We start from the raw sequence: 23,946 nt of genomic DNA on the forward strand, positions 1-23,946 counted from the left end.
GGCGCCAGCGATCACCGGCGCCCATGCGCCGCCGGGAAAATGGCGCCTCCGGCGCCGGAGGAGTTAATGCATGCAGAAGACGGAAACCTCAGAATGGAGACCCGAACGCTGGAGTGAACCCAGCGTTATTTGTCACACAATCTGGATGTTAGGAAACAGATGCAGCACCGAGCAAAATAGTGAGTCCCAGCACCAGACACACTGATCAAATGGCAGAAAACTACGCTGAGCATCCTGCACACTCTGAGCTGCACCAAACTCAACAGAGAAGTTCACCAGAGCCCCTGATGGTGAGGACTGACTTGAAAGCTACTGTCAGGCAGGGTGGTTACAGGTCAGAGAGAGCAGGATGCACAGAGCACCACAAGTCACAGCAGACCCAGAAACTGAAATCACTTACCAGAAGGCTTCCAGAGGAGAGATGAAGATTTGAAGAAGAAAAGGCAGCAGATTGCAGTGGCCAGAAGATGAAAGCAGTGTACCAAAAGAGTACTCATCCAATCCTAGTCATCAATGCGAGGTAAACGCAGTACAGAGGGGTAATCCAGGAGAGAGGTCAAGCAGGCCAGGTCAGTAATAAGACAGCAGAGCAGTACCAAATTGGATTTCAAGGAGCAGGAGTCTGAAGGCAAGCAAGGGTCGTTAACAGGAAAGAGCAGAGTACAAAGTCAGGAGGCAAAAAGCAAAATCAGGAAAGGAACCAGGAGATCAAAGCAGGAGATACACAGGACACAGCAGAGAGCTAACTTCCAGTACAGACCGAATACCCAGTGGTGAGTGGGAGCGGAAGTTCAGAAGATATAGGCTCCAGCAGGCCCAGCATCACCCTTCCCCCGGAACGCGGTCTGTGTCGGGAGAGGGCAAGCAGCCCCAGCATGCCGCCATGGATGTTTTGGCCTGACTCCTAACACTGGAAAAGGTAAGCTGCCAGAGACATCCAGGGGAAGTAGGGAGGGGATTAGGAAAAGTAAAGAGTGGGGTGGAGGTGGAAGGGGATGGGAGTTGACGGTCGAGATGAAACATTGATCAGGAAATATTTAACTCGTATTCGGACACCTGTAAAGGGGTAAATACCCTTTCATTGCATTGTAGTGAAAGAGGAATCATTTTTAGATAGTGTCTATATTTTTTATACATTTTAGCACAGTTACATTTTGGAAATAATAGATAAAATCCCAGCTTGCATGATTTTTTTTTTTTCAGGTACTTATCTCTTAAGATTTTAGTTGAACAAACTGTCTACTTTATTGAATGGAAAAAAAAAAAGCAAAATATACACCATTTTTCACAGCAGCCTAAACTTTGCATAGCAATTTCTGCCTTGATTAAAGAAATTACCATGTACACATTCTGCATCCCCACTGACATGGACAAAACCTTCTTTGTAGGTTGGTAAATTGCATTACAAAAGTAGAGGAAAATCTACAGCTAAAGCGGAGGATGAATTAAGCTGGGGAACTTTTCTCGAATAGTGTTCTAATATGCAAGAACATTAGAGACAGTCAACTAAATGAATCACACAGGATTCAATTAGGAGTGTCCACTGCTTTAGAACTGGAAATGTAAAAGTGGGTACAATTTTACTTCATAAATGATTTTCCTGGACACATGTCAGACTGTTAATTTAAGGAATACAGTAGCCGCCAACCAATTTTAGAGTAACAGAGCAAATCTCCTAGTGATATAAGGCTTAAAAAAATCGAACGCTCTGGCCTTGGCTGTACCATCATGAAAAAGCGACATAAGCCTTCATTAATATTTCACCAGCTTTAATATATTTCATGTTCCTCAAGTGAGAGACAGTAATTCAAAAGTCGCTGGGAAAAATTGATGGCTTTGAAAGAAACAAAATTATTTTTTTGATGGTTAATAAAAGGAAAGTGTCACAATTTTTTTTGTATTTATTTCTAAAAAGTAGATGGTGAAATACATTACTATTTTCTAATTTTTTATTTTCTGTACGATTATGGGGGCTGTCATTCTGTCTAACTGCATTCAGCGATATGTTTTACATCATAATCATGACTATAGACAGCAATAGTCTGGAGCTGACTCAATGAGGTCTATAGGATTTTAGTTTTCTAGGCATGTTCTGCATGCTAAAACCAGTCAAAGCTTCTTAAAAAATATGTTACTCATAAAAACTTTGTTCAGGCAATTGGCCATTTTTGGTGCCACATTCACTTTAAGGCACTTTTGAATTTTGTATTCTATAATCTTTATAGTTTCTTTTTTTGCAGCGCTGCTTGCAGTGCTTCTCTTTCCGTATTTTTTAAATGGATGGAAACCCCCAACAGAATTCAAGCTCCGCCTCTCCCAAAGTGGGGGTGGTTAAGTCCCTGTTCCATAGTGTGATAATAGGGAGTGACTTTCCTCTGTTTTGGGATATGTGGATAAAACAGAGGATACCTTATCCTACAAATGTTAATGATGTCTTGCCTAAGGGTAACCCTGAACCTTTTGATCATGAAAAGGAAACACCAGCTGTAGGGGTGACCCAAGATGGTAAGAATTTTCCGCTGTGTTAGATGGTGATACTGAATGTCAGGAGGGAGTTCCCGAGATGCCAGAGCTCGAGGTGTCCCGTGACAACTTTGGGACTGTTAAAATTAGAGATGCTAACCTGGCTCATGCCAGAGAAAATGTAAAAGTGGTTAAACGGTGAACCCCAGTACCCAGAGGCAGACAAGGAGTTCCCATATTTGTCCATGAAGCAGGACATACTGTATAAGGTGAACCAAATACAGAGAGAAATTATTGAACAATTGGTGGTGCCCCAGCCCTATCAAAGAGTGGTTCTACATCTGTCCCATAAGCATGTGGTAGGAGTACACCTGGGTTACGAAAAAACCCAGCTAATTCTACAACGTTTCTATTGGCCAGAAATTGATAAACAAATACAAGAGTATTGTAACTCATATGGAGGAGGCCCAAATGGTCCAGAACAGTGTCTATAACAGAACCTTAAGCTAAACTTAGAACCTTTAGTCCAGGTGATCAGTTATTGGTGTTGGTTCCTACGATGGAAAGTAAATTTCTGGCCAAATGGCAAGGGCCATATGAGTTTATTAAAAGAGTGGGGGAAGAAAACTATAATGTGTATCAGCTGGGCAAGAGGAAGAAATTTACTCCCATTTGGCCACAGGAAAATGGCCAACAGACACGCTTTTGGATGAAGATGTAATGGTGGCGTGGGAGAAGAGGCAGAGAAGAATATGGAGGTGGCGCTGGAAAGTTTTCAAGCAGCACAGGGGACGCCTCCTGTGCTGTCTGGAGACTCGTTAGCCTAATGACAAAAAACTGGGATATCTACTAGAGATGAGCGAACACTGTTCGGATCAGCCGATCCAAACAGCACACTCCCATAGAAATGAATGGAAGCACCTGTGATGCTGACTTTGCCGGCGGCCGGCCGGTGTCACAGGTGCTTCTATTAATTTCTATGGGAGCGTGCTGTTCGGATCGGCTGATCCGAACAGTGTTCGCTCATCTCTAATATCTACCGAATGTTGGCGCGAAGAAAAATTGTAAAGTTAGGCGAAGAATAGCCTTTCTTAAGGCTATTCCTGCATGGGCGTAGTTAAAAAAGAGATTCTAATAATAGAATCCCTATAAGTAGTTAGACATCTTTCAAAAAAGTCCTGTTTGATGAAAACCATCAGTCTGTATGATTGTGCGTGTCAGACCTTTGTATCGTTTGGTTAAAAATATAGTTCTAGTATATGTACCAAGAGCACCCTGGCCAAAACGTAATCAACAGTCCATTTTCTGAGACATTGCTTTGAGATCCCATCAGTCTTGGGAGTGTAATGGTCAGCTCTCCTGCCAAAAGTCTGAGATGAAAACACTACTATGTTAGGGGTATTTATAGTGTCCACATATATGGCTGTATGCATTGTTTGTTACACTTGTATTTGTAAAAAAATAAATAAATAAATATGCTATGGAGTCTGCAAATTTATCCTTTATGAAGTATAGCAAAATCTTACAAAATGTAGGCTATGTGGAGTGTCAGGTAAAAGTGCAGTATACTTTTTTCTTTTTCTCCTTCACATGGGCCTCTTCAGTGTAAAGATGACCTTCAAGGAGAACCATTTTATGTTTCAGTTTAATACAAACTCCTAGGACTTTGTCAGCACATAAATTACAGAGTAGGCTATAATGTGAAAGTAGCCTAACATATAAATATTAATATTCATTTTAAGTAGATAAATCGCATTGCACAATTTTTTTTTTTTTTTAGAGGTTATGTGAAATGCAACATTAACAGGAGACACAACAAATTGCAAATCATTTACAGTTTTATTTGAAAATATACAAGGAATTTAGATCATCTATATCAAAATGAAACCACAAAATATATGCTACAGAATTTTGCAAAAGCATTCCTAATTAGATGGAGACTTTAGCTTGTATACAATATTATGATGAAAATGTATGAACAAAGTATGAGCTTTGTACATAGAGTATGATCAATTTTCCTTAATTTAGTTTCATAAAAAAAACAAAGAAAGCGACAGAATATAATCACATATTTATTTACTTAAATTGACTGTATTGGCAGCTTAGACACCACAGTTTACCTGTTTATCAGATAAAACAGTATTTTATGCCCGAAGTACAAAGTAAGTAACATTTCTGGCACACTCTGGCACGTGTTCTTGGAAGACAGAAAAGAAATTACCAATCGTGAGACACTTCTGAATTAAAAAGTAACGTGAAAGTCGCAAAATTTTATGATAGCAAGTTATTGTGTTCTGTCTATCTGAAGATTTTCCACTGCTACATTTAACGTCTTACATACTATTCTATTACTGCTTGATATGATACCTAACTGTTACTTTAAGGAATTGTACCATACATATAACTGCATATAATTCCCTCTAAACAGTCTTGATTCACTTTTCTATAAGACAAAGCACACATTAGCAGCTTTAAGAGCTGTCCCCAACTGTAACATGTCTAAGTAAATACTTGTAACAACAATTCTGCAACATTTATCTGATAATGCTGGGTCATCCCATTTCTGTTATTAGTCCTAAATATTTATGAATAAATTAACAGATGAGTGTTAGCATTTTTATAGTCAAAGTCTAGAACTGTCAGCACAGATTGGACTGTGTAGGAATAAGGAGACCTCCAACTCCTAAGAACTAGTTGTCAATTCATTCTAAATGATCTTTTATGAGGAGTAACAAAAGAAGAGCAGAACAGAGTTATGAGAAAAGATGCTCCAAAACGGTCTTCTCATGAGGAATACAGGTTTTTAATGAAATGTTCCACATAAAAGTTGACTTGACTATTTTCAACTAAACAATATTAAATACTGTTTTAAAGGGGTTTTCACAGGCTAAAAATATTGATAACCAATCCTAAGGACAAGTCCTCAGTACCAGATCAGTGGGGAGCTGACAACCAGCACCCCCACTGTTCAACTGAAGCAGACAGCTCTATTCTCTATGTAGTGATTGAACAAAGCCACTGCAGCTTAGCTTCCAGTCAATGGGTGATCTTCAGTAACCAGCTCTGTCTGCTTCCTGCTCCATTCTCTGTGTATCAGCGGCTGATAACAGCTAACAGTGGAGGTGCTGGGTGTCTAACCACCGTTCTACTGATACTGATGACCTTTAAAGAGGACCTTTCATGGTTTGGGGCACAGGCAGTTTTATATACTGCTGGAAAGCTGAAAGTGCGCTAAATGCAGCGCACTGTCGTCTTTCCCGATCTGTTCCCTCGGGTAAAGAGCTTTCAGTCCCAGTACCACAGCTCTTTACAGTCAGAAGGGCGTTCCTGACAGTCAGGAGGGCGTTCCTGACAGTCCGTCAGGTACATCCTTCTCCACAGCAGCGCCTATCGTGCTGTACAGTGTGAGCGGGGAGGAACGTCCCCTCCCCTCCTGACTGTAAAGAGCTACGGTACCAGGACCAAAAACTCTTTACCCGGGGCACAGACCGGGAAGCCAACAGTGCGCTGAATTCAGCGCACTGTCAGCTTTCCAGCAGTATACAGAACTGCCTGTGCCCCAAACCATGAAAGGTCCTCTTTAAGGGGTCCTGAAAGGAGTTGTCCACAAATTTGGAAACCGTGGAGGAGGCTCTGAAAACAGGAAAAAAAAAAACAACAACTCACCTGCCTCTGGTAGTGTTGAGCGAATAGTAGATTCAAATACCTCGCTCCCATAGGAATGCGTGTTAGCAGCCAGCAAAGATTCACAGCACTTAACCCCTTGGTGTTCGGCCGCTTACATGCATTCCTATGGGAGCGGAGGTATTCGACTGGTGCTTCATTGTCTGCCACCAGAGGAAAGAGACCAATAATTTTACGTTTCCCTTCCCCAATCATCTCCAGGGTTTCCGAAATTCATGGAAAACCCCTTTTAGCCAGATCATAAATATTTTTTAGAACAGAAAACCCAGTAATAACTGCTATATTTGTATACAAAATGAACCAGTTCCATAGTTTGATGACTGGAATTTCATATAATTGATATCATACATAATGTAAAGAGGCCTTTCTGTCAAAGAAATATATTAAAATCTGCCAGTTGCATAAAACTACAAGGATGTATTTCTAATCATTTTAACTGTTAGAAGGGGTTGCTCATCATTTGGATCTGCATAAAAATTTACCAGTTCCATGTAAAAGTAATAAAGCAAGGTACAGCTAAAGTAAAAGAGGTTCACCATGAAAGATTTTGGATCTCGTAGTACTTAATCTTCTAAATGGTAGCTAGCTCAGGAAGAACATGGGGTTTACAATACAGTATGTTCAATGCAGAATAGGGCAAAATGCTCTCTGCCCAATGGAAGTAGACATCCAGAAATACACACTTGATTAAAGTTCTTAGACTTAAAGCTCGTTTACATAGGTTAATTGTTACAATTTATTACCAATTTCAGATGGTTGTGCATGCATAAAAATTAACACCCACAGTGTGATTAGTGAATGCCGCTTGTAGAGAAATTTACACTTTCATTACAATAAAGCACTGGCTCTCGTTTTAATGATAACAATTCTGAAAATATCCGTCAGATTCCCAGAACGATTTTGGATTCATTTAGAGTTATATTAGTCTGATTGTAATCCAAAACTATGCACATAAACCTACCGTAAATTCTACTCCTTCAAGAGTTTTTCCATTTATTTTTATTTATTTATTTTTGTACAAATGTTGGAGATTAGAGAAAACTCCCTGACACCTGCCATGACAATAGTATTTGGTATTATGAATAAATGCAATGTTTTTAGAAAGTATTAAAAGAGTTTCCCATGACAAACACTTAAGGAATACTGGAGAATTTAATTTCAATTGATCTTGAGAACAAGGGTACTATATACAGGAGACTATAGGAGACACAGAAAATGCCAAATCTGCGAAACCCAAATGTTTCTGTATTTACCACCGGCTTACAATTTACCTCTCGGCAGAGAACATGGACGTGGAAACCCATAGAAAGAGGACCCTGCCATCAGAGCCCTAACAATCTAGTATTTATGGCATATGCATAAATATTTGTCTTGGAAAAATACCTTTAACTGAGCTATACGGTCAATACTCAACATGCTATTTTGTAGTTACTATGATAAGCATGCTACATCTCAGTATGTCTTTGATGTTAGATGTGACTTGTACACAGACAACATAATAAACCTTCAGAGTGATCTTCCAATATTTCTATATATTTGATCTCTACTGTAAAATGTAATAGAAGTTTACTTATGTACCTCGAAAGTTACAATCTATCTAATATAAATAAAATATAAAGCATGTAAAACTGCAACAATCTCAACAATGTGCCAAAACTTATATAGAAACTGACTGCATGTTATCAAATAGGATTCACTTTTACATGCCTGTTAGTTTTTTTTTATATCTTTGATGCTTCTTAAACACCTCATCTATATTAAGTACCAATCTGTAAATTTACAAAACTAATTGTAATATTAGTGATATTCTAATACTATGGTTCTTGTTTACACAGTAAGTCCTACTATATTCAGTCTTAGCATTCAGTTCCATAATTGAATAGTTAAAACATAAAACCACCAAAAACTATATAAACATTACACTGTTTGTACATGGCTGTTTTTGTTTCTTTAATTTAAAAAAGCAGACAATTTAGAAAGCTAAAGATTGCATTTTATTAGTCTTCACATCCAGATTACTTTTTCAGAATATCTATTATATAGATGCTCCAGTATACTGAGAAAGTTGAAAATAAAAGTAGTAATTTTTTTTTACCTTGCCCAGTTCCCATACCAACACTTCCTGGGTCCCCTGCCCTTCTCTGTACCACCCTGTTTCCTTTCAACACATTTCATGTTCAAGAGTGATCCTTAAAGGGGTTGCTCAGGCTAAACTTTTATTAAATAGACCGGTGGAGGTGAAAAAATAAAAATAAAAAATACAAACACCTGTCCCTGGTGGTCCGACATCCACCCACGCAATCTGGTCCTGAATTTCTGTTGTTCTCTTCCGACAGACATACCCGCCACACATAACAGCTCAAGAAGGGCACCAGGAATGTTGCTACCTGTGATGTCCCTGGTTCCTTTCCTGAGGCTGCTGATTGGTCTCAGCAGTCACATGACCACTGAGGCCAATCAGCGGCCTCAGCGTAAGGAAGCCGCAATGCCAGAGTCGGCAAGAAATTCAACAGAAAGAAGACAGTCGATCTGCAGGACCAGACTGCCCTGGGAGGACATCAGAGCATTGGGAATAGGAGGATATGGTTTGTTTGTTTTTTCCTACCTCCCTCAGCCTAATTAGAAATATTATTTAGCCGGGTAACCTCTTTAAGCTTTAGAGCTAAGGACCCAGGATGATATGGAACAAAACAGCAGGCGACCGGTGAGGTATTTGTCCTATTTTACACCATTCGAAGCATTTTTGAAACAACCTCATATGGCCAAACAGCCCCTGTTGTGACATTTCTGACTTCTCATTATTCTTTTGCAATAAATAAACAGACACGTCTATACCCAAACAGAATAATGTAAACATAGCAATAGAGGATCAAAACTTAATTAGTTTTTTTTTTTTTAACTACATGCTATGGTTTCGAGTTGTTGTTCTGCTTCTGCAGCCATGGCTGCTGCCTGTAATTGTTCTGTCTCGCTCTGTATGGCACTGGTTGTCACTTGCTTACGTTGTTCACTGTGCATGTTATTTTCATGGCGCTTCAAATCTGAAGCCTTGGCAAATGCTTTTGTACATGAAGCACAAATAAATGGTTTTTCTCCACGGTGTCTTCTTTCATGATCTTTAAGATGTGATTTGTGCTTGAAAGCTTTATCACAATGGTGGCAGGCAAATGGCCTCTCATTACTATGCACCCTTTCATGCTTTTTAAGATCCGGTGCTCGGATAAAAGATTTGGCACATACTTCACAACTGTAGGGCTTGAAACCAGTGTGGATTTTCAGGTGCTCTTTTAAGTGAGCCTGTGTAGTGAATGCTTTGGCACACATTTCACACACAAACGGTCTGTCAGCTGTGTGCAATTTCTCATGCTTTCGCAAACGGGCTTCATCAGTAAATGTTTTACCACATGCTTGACATGCTAATTGTTCCCTGTGACCATAAAGCAAATATTCGAACTTCATGTCTCCTGTTGCTGTGGTCCACGCTGGTGCTTGCTCATCTTTTACTTCATTAATGCTCTCATTGAAAGTCAAAGCTTGCGGGGGTTGTGGTACCAATTCTTTAGGTTCATTTGTCTCCATCGTTTCAACTTCCTGACCATAGCAATTAACTTTTCGCACTTCTTCACTACCTAATTCTTTGAGGATTGCTTCCTGAACTCGCAGTGTAGATGCAGGTAATTTTTCCTCGTCATGTACCTGAGGAGCCCCTTCAACAGTGTCATCTGATGGACTGTCATCATGATCACCAATCTCTTCTACTTCATCATCTTGATGGTCATTGGGCTCACCAACTTGACGACTTATTTTCAGACTTGTCTCATAAGCATATTTATTTTTTGGAGATGTAGGATTCTCATCGTTTGTGGAAACATCACGTTTCTGAGAGCAGAGCTTATCCAAAAATCTTATACCAAGGATCTGACCAGAAGACATCATCAAATTTACGTCCTCCTTCTTGACAGCAATTTTTGATGTATACATATAATTGAGAACTTCCTCAAATATATCAGACCGTAGAAAATCAATTTCTATGACAGACGAACTATCAACTTCTAGTTTCTTGAAAAGTTTTTTGAAGTATGTACTACAAGCTGCAAGTACACACCTATGTGCCCTGAACTTCACATCTTCGACAACAATGGCGATATCACAAAATTCGCCTTCCAGTCGTTGCTCATTGAGCGTCTTTAAAAATACAGTTTTATGATCATCATCATTGTATTTCAGTGTTTCAGACATGCTTATAAAAAAATCCTACAAAAGTAGAAAAAAAGTGTGACAAATAGTCAACATATATACTTTTTTATATGTGGCATCCAAAGTTTTCATAACATGGTACAAATTAAAGCCGTTCAGTGCTATTTTTATTCTAATTATTAAAAGATAAAAACTAGTACAAAACTAAATGGTGATCATAAACATGAGATGAATGTTGGGAAGAACATGATGATTGTGGCAAGAATAACCAACTATCTCACGTTTAAAGAGTGGAATTTATCAAGGCTGGCACTTTCCATGCCAGTCTTGATAGCCCCTGCGTGGGTTAAAAACTACCTCATCATACATAAGGCGCATGGGGTCTGTGCAACTGTGTGTGAAATTTTCTCCAGCTTATTACTTGCTTGGGTTTCAGTCATCAATTATATCACAAAGCTGGTTTAAGGAGGACCTTTAATGGGTTTGAGGCACAGGCAGTTTTATATACTGCTGGAAAGCCGACAGTGCGCCGAATTCAGCGCACTGTCGGCTTTCCCGATCTGTGCCCTGGCTAAAGAGCTATCGGTCCCAGTACCGTAGCTCTTTACAGTCAGAAGGGCGTTCCTGACAGTCAGTCAGGAACGTCCTTCTCCACAGCAGCACCTATCGCGCTGTACAGTGTGAGCGGGGAGGAACGCCCCTGCTCACAGTGCTCGTCCATAGACGAGTACTATCAGGAGGGGGCGTTCCTCTCCGCTCACACAGTACAGCGCGATAGGCGCTGCTGTGGAGAAGGACGTTCTTGACTGACTGTCAGGAACGCCCTTCTGACTGTAAAGAGCTACGGTACTGGGACCGATAGCTCTTTACCTGGGGCAGAGATCGGGAAAGCCGACAGTGCACTGAATTCAGCGAACTGTAGGCTTTCCAGCAGTATATAGAACTGCCTGTGCCCAAACCCATGAAAGGTCCTCTTTAAATGATGATAAACTTGCCAGTGCTAATCTCACAGCTACCAGTACCACTCGAGGGTGGAGTAAAAACATCACTTGATACAAATTTTGTTCCAAGTGACGTTTAAAAAGAAGTATGTGTATAACCCATGGAAATATACTCCTATGCCCATGAAAATATAGTCCTGTATCCTGCTTAACTGCTTCCTTGCCTGCTACTATCATTCAATCTCTCTGTTGGTACGTGATATGCATAGCACATTGTAGCCACTATATCAGTGTGATACCTGTTGTTTAACCCTACTGTGTTCTTTCCTGTCTCATTTCCCTCTCTTTGAACCTGGCCTAATTGCCTCTGCTTATATGCCCACCCATATTCACACCTGATAGACATCTTACACACCTAGGCTTGTATAAATGTAATAGCTTAGGTCATTCTGGCCTTGGTCATTCTGCATCCAGCATGCATCCAAGTGCATCTAAGTGTAGACTTCAGAATTATACCAGAATTGCATCTAAGTGTAGACTTCAGAATTATACCAGAATTGCATCTAAGTGTAGACTTCAGAATTATACCAGAATTGGAACAGAAGGTAACATAATCCATCTGCTGTAAACTGCTCACTTGTCTACCAGAAATGTTTCTCATTTCAAACACTGTTGTTCTCCCACTCCTTGTAAAAACCACCTTTCCACCCCAAACCAGTCTGGTCAGTAAAGAAATCCTCATCTCTCCCTCTCTCCTACCCCACCATATAACTTTCTCTGCACAACTCCTCACAAATCTGCAGGCTTTCCGCCCCAGACACATACAACCTCCCCGCAGCCTCTCCTACCTACACCTGCTGTCCCTCTCCCTGCTCCTCCTTACTTCTGGTGACGTATCTCCTAACCCTGGACCTCCACAGCAAATCTCCACTGTCAGCCGTTTCCCCACAACTGGCGCTAGAGCACGGAACCCCCGAAATCTCCAACCAATCTCACTCACTCCTACCCCTCCCCCTCCCCAGTGCACTGTGGAATGCCCGCTCCGTATGTAATAAACTTACCTACATCCACGACCTTTTCATTCTCAATGATTTTACATTTCTTGGTCTCACTGAAACATGGCTGACCCCCTCAGACACAGCCTCCCCCGCTGCACTCGCCTATGGAGGTCTGCAATTCTCACATACTCCCCGCCCCAACAGCAAACCTGGCGGAGGCGTAGGCATCCTCCTGTCAGACAAGTGTTCATTTGCCCCTATCCAGGCGCTACCTGCCCTTAACCCCCCCTCCTTTGAAGTGCATTCTGTTCGTATCTACTCACCCGCCAACCTCCGACATGCCGTCATATATCGACCGCCAGGACCTACCGCTGCCTTTATCGACCACTTCACCACCTGGCTCACACACTTCCTATCTACAGACACCCCCACCATCATCATGGGGGATTTCAACATCCCCATTAACACAGACCACCCTTCCGCCTCCAGTCTCTTGTCCTTCACCACCTCCTTTGGTCTCTCCCTCTGGTCCTCTTCTGCCACCCACACAAAGGGGGGCACACTAGACCTAATATTCACCCGCCTCTGCTCCATATGCAACCTCTCTAACTCTCCATCCACGCTCTCTGACCACAACCTGCTAACGTTCTCTGCCCTCTCTTCTCCAACGGACCCCCCACTCTCTAAACCACCATGCCCCCGCAGGAACCTCAACCGCCTTGACACCTGCACCCTCTCAGACTCTCTCCTACCACTCGCTGACATATCCTCAATCCAGGACACAGATGCCGCTGCTGCCTTCTATAATACCACCATTACCTCAGCCCTTGATTCTGTAGCCCCCTACACAAACTCCAGAGCCCGACCAACCAATAGACAACCCTGGCACACTGACCAGACTAAAAAACTGAGACGTGCCTCGCGGGTTGCAGAGCGCCTCTGGAAAAAAAGCCACTCCCAGGAGGACTTCCTCAGGTACAAAGAGGCAGTTCTCACATTTAAGAACGCACTCACCGCCGCCAAGCAGGTCTACTTCACCACACTCATATCCGCACTCTCTCGCAACCCCAAACAACTATTCTCCACCTTCAACTCCCTCCTCCGTCCTCCCGCCCCCCTCCGACATCACTTATCTCAGCTGACGACTTCGCCTCCTACTTCAAAACTAAAATTGACACCATCAGAGACAGTCTCACCCTACTCCCCCGACAATCCATCCACCCAACTACTCGCTGCTCCCCATCCCTGACCTGTTTCTCCTCCATCACTGATGAAAAACTCTCCTCCCTAATCTCCAAATCCCACCTCACCTCCTGTGCGCTCGACCCGATTCAATCGCATCTCATCCCCAAGCTCACTGAAGTTATCACTCCAGCCCTAATCCATCTCTTCAATCTATCCCTAACCAATGGATCCTTCCCCTCAGCCTTCAAACACGCCACTGTCACTCCTATACTTAAGAAACCGTCCCTGGACCCGTCCTCTCCTGCCAAATATCGTCCCATCTCACTGCTCCCGTACGCCTCAAAACTTCTCGAGCAACACGTCCACTCAGAACTCTCCTCCTATCTCTCGTCCAACCTGCTCTTTGACAGACTTCAGTCAGGCTTCAGACCCCGGCACTCCACTGAAACTGCCCTAACAAAAGTCACTAACGACCTGCTAACCGCCAAAGCCAAGCGCCATTACTCTGTCCTCCTCCTCCTCTCCTCTGCCTTTGACACAGTTGACCACTCCCTCCTGTTAGAAATTCTCTCATCCCTTGGTATCTCAGACCTGGCCCATTCCTGGATCTCCTCATACCTCTCTGACCGCACATTCAGCGTCTCCCACTCGCACACCACCTCCTCACCACGCCCTCTCTCTGTAGGTGTCCCCCAAGGCTCCGTCCTAGGACCCCTCCTGTTCTCCATCTACACCCTTGGCCTGGGCCAACTCATAGAATCTCATGGCTTTCAGTACCACTGCTATGCCGACGACACCCAAATATACATCTCTGGACCAGACATTACCTCCCTGCTGGCCAGAGTTCCAGATTGTCTAGCGGCCGTAGCCTCCTTCCTCTCCTCCCGCTTTCTCAAACTCAACATGGAGAAAACAGAGTTTATCATCTTCAGCCCATCCTGTATGGCCCCTCCACCTGACCCATCTATCAAAGTTAATGGAACCCCACTTACCCCTGTCCCACAGGCTCGATGCCTTGGGGTTACCCTGGACTCTGACCTATCCTTCAAACCACATATTCAAACCCTCAACACCTCTTGTCGCCTCCAGCTCAAGAACATCCACCGAATCCGCTCCTTCCTCACCCCAGAAACTACCAAGATGCTCGTCCAGGCCCTCATAATCTCCCGCTTAGACTACTGCAACACCCTTCTGCATGGACTCCCGGCAAACACCCTCGCCCCCCTCCAGTCCACCTTAAACTGTGCTGCTCGCTTAATCCACCTCACCCCCCGATCTTCATCGGCTGCTCCCCTCTGCCAGTCCCTCCACTGGTTACCCATAGCCCAGCGAATTGAGTTCAAGCTACTAACGCTAACATACAAAGCCATCCACAACCTGTCCCCTCCATATATCTCTGACCTCATCTCCCGCTACCTGCCCACACGTAACCTCAGATCCTCCAACGACCTCCTACTCCGCTCTGCCCTCATCCGCTCCTCACACAACCGTCTCCAAGACTTCTCCCGTGCATCCCCCATACTCTGGAACTCCTTACCACGACACATAAGACTGACCCCCACAATCACAGGATTCAAGAAGGCCCTGAAGACTCACCTATTCAGGAAGGCCTACAACCTCCAATAACACTATCACCGCACTGCCATCTGTACAGTCCCCCCTCTCCTTCTGTCTCTACCCCCTTCCCTCATAGATTGTAAGCCCTCGCGGGCAGGGCCCTCTACCCCACTGTGCCAGCCGATCACTGTTAGTATGATATGTACCTGTATATGTAACCCCCAAATGTAAAGCACCATGGAATTAATGGTGCTATATAAATAAACAATAATAATAATAAAGTCATAAGTCCCCGTGTATGTTCTAACTCACCCCTGATATCAAATGTTGGGGACATCGGCATCCTGCTCCTGATTAGGCCTGAATGAATGAGCCTAATTAGGAGGGAGTCTCGAGCCGCGGACTCTGCGAGAAGATAGGGCATGTTGCTTCTTTTTCCTGCTAGCTGAGAAAAATCGCTAGCAGGGAAAAAAAGAGAGGGACTCCCATTAAAATGAATGGGAGTAATTTTTGCAGGCGGATTTTGAGGCGGATTCAACAACAAGCAATTTTACAAGAACTCAAAATTTCCTTTTCATGTTATTTTTCAGTCAAAACTCATACCATGAACAAAGATGTTGTGGTCCTTCCCGGAGGCTGGCAATTCAAAGGATAAAACAACCTAAGCGTAATAAAAAAAAAAATGTAGTTAGTAATATTTATATGACAAAAAAAAACTAAGATTTTTCCTGATTTTAGACTAATAAAGATTAAAGAAATATTTTTTATTCATCATGTTTCCTACAGCTGAATTACAACCACAACACAAAGGCAACAGATATGCATTGTGTAACCCAAGCCTAAAGCCCAGTTCACATCTGTGTTTGGGTCTCTGCACAGAACATATGGACAGAAAAGTACTTTGTGATCTACTTTCATTTCCGAATGTTTTGTGCAGGCAGCACGGAGAAAGCATATGGACCCCATTATAGTCTATGGGGTTTGTGTGCTTTCGCTGTATACAGTACTGCTTGCCAGTATGTCTGGTAGTCCGTTCGGGGGGTCCCCACGCGGACTCCCCGAACGGATTACTAAAAAGCAGATGTGAACAAGGCATAAGAGTATGCTCCCCTTCAATTTCTGCTGCCGTATTTGGCTATGACGGAATACCAATGCAGGACATCGGCATTCCTTTGCAGCTTTCCTCTGCCGATTATGCCCAGATGAATGGGCCTAATCTTCAGGGAATTTAATTAATTATTCAAATAATTTGTGTCTTTTTTCAAGACACATAGTGCTTTTTTTACGTTGTTTTTCTTTTTGCATATATATATTTTTTTTTTATATCCAGGGAAAATATAAACTAAAGAGGAAGGAAAATGTCTCTGTTTTTCACTCTTCTTTATCTAATAGCACAAAGTAGTGACACCTCATGTCCTTTGTTGAGGCCGCTGATTGGCCTCAGAAGTCACATGTGGCGGAGACTTCGACTGGAAGACAAAGGATCAAGAGGACCAGATCGCGCTGGGAGGCACCGGGAAAAGGAGAGTATGACTTTTTTTTTTTTTGCCAGATTGTCAGTTTTCCATATTAATCCACTCCTTTAAGACCATCACACCCCTAGCGGTCCATATTTGAATGCAATTTTGGGTGGTAGCCCACACTAGGTTTTACTGTATAGTTTAGATTTTCACTTTCACTACATATTTGCAATAGAAATGAAGTATGATATACTGGAATATGCCCTTACAAATGAGTAGAAAGACTGTCAATCTCTCCCCCGTTCACGGGAATGTCCTATCATCTGTTGAGAGCAGATACCCAAAGAAGCAAACAACAGAAGTGGTAGAGATAAGCGAGTACTATTCGAAACTCCCATTTCGAATAGCACGCACCCATAGGAATGAATGGACGCAGCCAGCACGCAGGGGGTTAAGCGGCTGGCCGCTGGCAGTCTGCGTGCCAGCCGCTTCCACTCATTCCTATGGTTGCGTGCTATTCTAAATGGCCGTTTCAAATAGTATTCGCTCATCTCGAGTTGAGTATGCAAGTCTATGGAAGTGTCAAGAAGAACACGTGCTCAGGAATCCTTGTAGTGGTGCATATACAGCGCTAGCGCCATTCATATTTTTCAGCATCACCATACACACTTTAGAATTACTAGAGCTTTATTTTACATTGTAATAATTTTAATTGGTTTCACGTTTACCACCACATTGAATGGGTAAATTATGTTTATTAACACAAGGCCGGGAACAATCCCCATGAAGCAACACTGGCCCTATGAGAATGGAGGAGACAATTGCGCGTAGAAGAGCGCACACACAGGTCCCGGCTCCGTGCACAGCTGCAGAGGTGAGCAGCCTCTCTCCATACACACCATGAGAGGCGGCGCGGCGCTGTAACGTCAGGCGTCCTCGCACTCCCGCACTGCTGCGCGCCCCTACCGACAGTACAAGCACCCGCACATCCCCACACGCGGGCAGCGTCCGCCATAACAGCAGCAGCGCATGCTCACATGCACAGGTCCTGCCGCTGAGCCCGCTCCCGTTTCACCGCCGTTATTTATTATCCTCGCGGTAACGCAATGGAGAACACAGGTTTATGAGCCCGAGCGATGGCCGCTTATAACGAGCGGCAATATATCGGGAGCGCGCACAGCCACCTGTTCTCAGTTAGCGGCGCAACCCGCGCCCGCCGTTTGGCGCTATTAGGCGGTGGGGGCGCTTACCTTGTGGTTGGCCGTGAGTCGCTCTAGACGGGGGAACTACAGCGGGCAGGGTACTTGAGCTGTGCACGTCTTTGTGAGGCTCTTGTGCATGCGCCGTGAGGAGAGGGCGCGCCGCGCAGGCACAGGACTGCCCAATACCGGGGCGGGGGCGACGCTCACGTCTCTGTGACACTGTGAGCAGCATGGCGAGTATACTGGATATCTCGGCGCCATAATGACACCTTGTATGTTTGCTTACACTGTATCATTGGGTAATTACACCCGCTGACAGAGCACCACGGCTTATTTATTACACATCATCTGCCAGAGGCGAGCACACACGACGGCGCGAGGGGGCGGGGCTTTGGCGACGAGGTGCGCACGAACGAGCGGGAACGCCAGACGCGGGATCCCGCGGGAAGTCACGTCAGCACAGTGCGAGCTGTTCTGTGCCTGACCTCATGTGGTGACTGAGGCAGCGGCGACGCCAGGCAGTTGTGACTGGTCTAGGAGTAATGGAGGAGAGACCATAAGGCGTTTTGGGGGATATGGGTGCCCTCCTGTGGCTGTGTTCAAGACGGTGCTGACGTGTAGTTTGAAGATAATTTTGGATTAATTTTAAAGGGATCCTATAATAATATTATTTATTTTTTTTTACTTATATAGCGCCAACATATTCCGCAGCGCTGTACAATTTGTAGGGTTCAAAGACACAAAGATACATTACAAAAAAAGGCATTTCACACAATGGGACTGAGGGCCCTGCTCACAAGAGCTTACAATCTATGAGGTAGCAGGGGCGGCATTGCTTATAGAGTGGTCAAACAATTTTGTAATAGAGGTGACTGTCATTACACAAACATAGAACTGTATGAGCCGTCACTAGCGGTGTCCTTTATAACATGTAGATGGTGCTTGGACCTATAAAGTTAGCCTGAAATGGCATCATATCATGTGGGGAAATGTGGGAGCGGGGACAGAGGAGGGTTAAATTGTGTGGATTCTAATTATAGTACGGAAGGGTTTACGTTAGACATTGTGATAGGCCTGTCTGAAAAGATGTGTCTTTAGTTTGCGTTTGAAACTAGAAATTGGGAGTTAATCTGATTGTCCAGGGTAGAGCATTCCAGAGAAGTGGTGCAACTCGGGAGAAATCTTGTATACGAGCATGGGAGGTTCTGATAATAGAGGATGTAAGTGTTAGGTCATTGAGTGAACAGAGAGCACGGGTTGGGCGGTAGACGTAAATGAGGGAGGAAATGTATGGAGGTGCGGCATTATGGAGAGCCTTGTGGATGAGGGTGATAACTTTATATTTGATTCTATAATGAATAGGCAGCCAGTGTAGTGACTGCCACAGACCGGAGGCATCGCTGTAGCGTCTAGACTGATAGATGAGCCTGGCCGCTGCATTCAGAATAGATTGTAGAGGGGAGAGTTTAGTGAGGGGAAGACCGATTAGTAAGGAGTTACAGTAGTCAAGGCGAGAATGAATCAGAGAGACAATAAGTGTCTTTAGTGTATCTCTGGTAAGGAAAGCGTGTATTCTACAGATGTTTTTGAGGTGGAGGTGACATGAATGTGCGAGTGATTCAATATGGGGGGGTGAAGGAAAGGTCTGAGTCAAACATAACCCCGAGGCAGCAGGCCTGCTGCCTAGGAGTTATAGTAAGGCCTGAGACTACAATGGATATATCAGGGACAGATCTATTAGATGGTGGAAACAGTAGTAGTTCAGTCTTAGAGAGATTTAGTTTCAGATAGAGCGAGGACATGATATTAGAGACAACAGAAAGACAGTCACTGGTGTTCTGTATTAGTGCAGGGGTGATGTCACGGGAAGATGTGTATAATTGGGTGTCATCCGCATAAAGATGGTACGGGAAGCCAAATCTGGTGATGGTTTGTCCAATGGGGGCTGTGTAGAGAGAAAAGAGCAGGGGGCCTAGCACCGAGCCCTGAGGAACCCCAACAGCAAGGGAAAGAGGGGAAGAAACAGAGCCTGCAAGTGATACACTGAAAGTGCAGTCTGAGAGATAAGAGGAGAACCCGGAGAGCACAGTGTCCTTGAGGCCGACTGAGCAGATCATAGTGAGGAGAGGTTGATGGTCAACAGTGTCAAAAGCTGCAGAGAGGTCCAGAAGAATAAGAAGAGAGAAGTCACCATTAGATTTAGCCATCAGGAGATCATTGGAGACTTTTGTGAGGGCCGTTTCAGTAGAGTGCAGAGCACGGAAATCAGATTATAACTGGTCAAGCAGAGAGATAGCGGATCAAACGAGAATAGACCAGGCGTTCCAAGATTTTCGAGATGATGGGGAGGTTAGAGACGGGTCGATAGCAGCACAGGATGGGTCCAGGGAGGGTTTTTTCAATAGCGGGGTTATAACAGCAAGCTTGAAGGAGGATGGGAAAATTCCAGAAGTGAGAGAGAGGTTAAATATTTTAGTTAGGTAAGTTGTAACAGCAGGTGACAGAGATTGGAGAAGGTGTGAGGGGAAGGGGTCACTACTGCAGGTTGTAGGGCGAGATGAAGGAGTAGCTGTGAGACTTCCTCTTCTGTAACAGGTTTAAAAGATTAGAATGGACAGTGTGAAGTGTGGATGGTGAGGGGATTGGTACTATGGTAGGTGTGGGAATCAATGCCACCTGTGGATTATGCAGTTTGCATCCCATCACTCACACACAATTTTTTCTAGGTACCATGTCGGAATAGCCTTAAGAAAGGCTATTCTAGGCTATTCTACCTTTCATTGTCTTCTCCGTGCCGCCGTTCGCCTACAATCCCGATTTCTCTCGGTATGCAAATTAGCTCTCTCGCAGGTGAGGAAGGAACCAGGAGTCACAGGTTCAGGAGGAAGGCGGGAGCAAGCGAATGGGAGAGTGGGTAGGGAAAAAAGTGGAGAGCCCAGGGGCGAGAGGAGCAGTAGTGGGCCGGCGGGGCACAAGGTCAAGGTCCATCGGCGCAGTGGTGTTGCACGGGCTCGCTGCGCCCAAATGGCAAATGCGGGGGGGTCCAGGGCTGGCACTGCAGGTGGGACACGCAGACAGTCAGGGGCCGCGGACAAAGTCGTGGGTATAGTTAGTTTATCATATAGCTATGACCCGGGCTTGCTTCTGGTTCATTCTAAAATTTGTTCATTACAACCATACTGCACAATGTCTGCTCCAAAATTAACCAAGATTTGACCATCTATATAAAATTAGACTAGTCCTCAACCACTTTTGTACCAAGTTTGCCAAGGCACCACTAGATGATTTGCATAACTGAGTTACTTATACATTTTAAAGGAAGGCTTAAACTCCCCCAGTACCTGCCCACAAAAAGTCAAGGTATGGCATTACAATGTACAAGCTGTGTAAGAGTACACCAGGGTACACCCACAGGTTTTAGGTTTATGAGGGTAAAAACACCAAAATTGAACCTCCAGAATTTCACCCCATCCTAGGAGTTAGTGGAAAATTTGGAGCATTTACTGTTGGGCCAGGGCTAAAACTTTAATGTTGATAACTTCTATAGTCACATCCCACTCTGTAAGTTCCTCTCTTCCAGAGCTACTGTAGCATGTGACACTGTGCACCAAAGCCAGAAAGGCCTTCATAAGTCACTCCTTGATGAACCACTCAGAGGTGAGAGCAGGGCGCTATGAAAGGAGAACATATTGGTCAAGTTTAAGGGCAAGAGGGATGTCCTTGTACTAAGAACAATTCATGGAAACTGCAGCACCCCTGTGCCCGTATGAGGTATCAATACTTCTACCCCCAACTAAGACTTCATCCTGGACTACAATACATACATGCCATGCAGAAAACGAAGGTATTGATACAAAAAGCTGGCTGTGCATGTTGTACAAATGGCACTATATAACTCTTATGTGCTATTCCAATGTGTAGGCAGGACAGGAACATTCCTTCATTTTCAAGAAGTGATCATCAAGGCCCTAATTTTGTGGAAGCAAAGAAGGGGAAGGCCTTAGTACTCTTGGAAGATTGGGCAACATATCCTTGGCGAAGTCACGCAAACTACTAAAACAGGGAACAAAGATAGTCTGCTCCAAAAGAGGGATATGAAAGGACACCATTTATCATTGTGAAACCTTCCTCAACAAACTTTGCTTCTGCATGAAGGAATGCTTCATTCCCCCTACGCTCAACCAGCAGCACAACTGGGGTATGAGCTATTAGGACAGGTGGAATTTTTAATGAACTAACAGCTTTAACCCCTATAAGAGGCCGCAAGACCTCCTCCCCCCTGTGTTTTTTTCTGTCCTGTGGGACAGGACAGGTGGGGAGAGAGGTGTTTCAGCCTCTCATAGGGGCCCCCTCTCCCTCCGATTTCTTTTTAGTTCCTACCTTCTCTTCGGCTCTCTCCTGTCTGTGGTGTCTCCCCTGCTGGCTACCTCCAAACGACCCCCTAGGGCCACCAGAAGGACCGGGGGAGTACAGGAATCATTCCCCTCCCAGCACGAGGGGAGGGAAAAAAACTTTAAAAAAAAGCGCAGTTGTGGTTAATGCCGGCCAAAGCTGAACTGCGCGGCATCCCCAGAAGCGGAAGTTCCGACACCCGCCAGGGGAACACAGCCGCGCAGCCCGGGTTCCACACAGGAACCCGGAGAAGAATAGTTCCTACCCCGCCTCCCTCCGCGGGGAGAGAATGCCAGCCTGAGACACTTCTGCGGCACGTGGAGGCCACACACTCTACTGAGCCTCATTTTGACATGTTTTAAGGACACATTACATCAAAGTTGGATCAGCCTGTAGTGTTTTTCCACTTTAATTTTGGGTGTGACTCCAAATCCTGGCCTCCATTGGTTAAATAAATTAGATTTCCATTGATGATTTTTGTCTGATTTTGTTGTCTTCACTTCATTCAGATCAAGGATGTGTTATTTGAGTGTTACCTTTATTTTTTGAGTAGTGTATTTATATTGCATGGGCCTTTATCCCCTATTACACCACATATAGGTCTAGAATCAGATCTGACATCCAGTAGCTAATATCACAAGTGAAAAAAGTTCAACATTTGGCATGAAATCTTTGCTCTGCTAAAAAAATATCCTTTGGACTTAGAGACTGATTCTATACAACAATGTGAATACACAAGAGTATGTATGACTAACGGCTGTGGCCTGGTTCACTTCTGCGTTTGGTAATCCAATCAGGGAGTCTGCATGGAAACTCCCTCCCCGAACGGATTACCAAACAAATTGACAAGCAGTGAGCTTATGAAAGCACACGGACCCCATAAACTAGAATGGGGTACGTGTGGTGTCTGCACGGGACATATAGACAGAAAAGTACTTCACAAACTACTTTCCTGTCTGAATGACAAGTGTGGACACCGTGCGGAAAGCACATGGACCCCATTCTAGTCTATAGGGTCCATGTGCTTTCAGTGCTCACCGCTTGCCAATGAGTTAGGTAGCTGTTGGTGGGGTCCCCATGCAGACTCCTCGAATGTATTACTGAATGCAGATGTGAACCAGGCCTTAGCAGCTAAAATACTGGTGTTTAATCAAAATAGGTATAATTGAAATGACAATAACGATTTTAATGTGAGTGTCTTGCTCATTATAGTAAGCGGAGAGCGCTGACTTCAGTGTGAGTGCCCTGTTCACTTAATATTCAGAGAGCGCAGGGAATTAGAAGAATGGGCTAAAACCACATCTTACCTGGCTGATGTGCCTGTAGTGATTGAGCTGTTTGTTAAGATCGTTCCCCTTACGCTCACTTCAATTTTACTTATTTTCATTAAACGCCAGTATTTTAGCTACTCAGCCGTTAGTCACACATACTCTTGTGTATTCTCATTGTTGTATAGAATCAGTCCCTAAGTCCAAAGGATAATTTTTGTTTAGTAGAGAAAAGATTTCATGCCAAATGTTGGACTTTTTCCACTTGTAATATTAGCCATACTTCCCAACTTTTAAAGGACAGAAAGAGGGACAAAATGTGGGTGGGTCATGGCAAATTTAGTTCTATCCACTTCTAAATTGACTCCTCCCATTCCCATGCATTTCTCGTTGGGTACACCCTGCACTCCACATCTCTCCCCCCATAGTTCACCCAAGCACCCCACATTTCTCTCCCCCACAGTACACCCATGCATCCCACATCTCTTCCCCAGTAAACCTTGTACTCCACATCCCCCCACAGTCCACCCTGAACCCCACATCTCTACCCCCACCCACAGTCCACCCTGAACCCCACATCTCCCCAAAACACAGTCTAC

General features: G+C 44.1%; 1 protein-coding gene across 1 annotated transcript; it reads right to left on the reverse strand.

Annotated features, from left to right (window-relative positions):
• Window positions 1-4,358: 4,358 nt before the first annotated feature.
• ZBTB14 (zinc finger and BTB domain containing 14) lies at window positions 4,359-17,880 on the reverse strand. Its single transcript, XM_075270649.1, has 3 exons — window positions 17,736-17,880; window positions 15,629-15,686; window positions 4,359-10,401 (listed from the first exon to the last, which is right to left on the reverse strand). Exons 2-3 carry the CDS (start codon window positions 15,629-15,631, stop codon window positions 9,043-9,045), a joined length of 1,362 nt encoding a protein of 453 aa, XP_075126750.1. The 5' UTR covers window positions 15,632-15,686; window positions 17,736-17,880; the 3' UTR covers window positions 4,359-9,042.
• Window positions 17,881-23,946: the final 6,066 nt, after the last annotated feature.

Source organism: Leptodactylus fuscus, chromosome 4 (genome assembly GCF_031893055.1).
Source record: "Leptodactylus fuscus isolate aLepFus1 chromosome 4, aLepFus1.hap2, whole genome shotgun sequence".
Classification (NCBI taxonomy): domain Eukaryota; kingdom Metazoa; phylum Chordata; class Amphibia; order Anura; family Leptodactylidae; genus Leptodactylus; species Leptodactylus fuscus.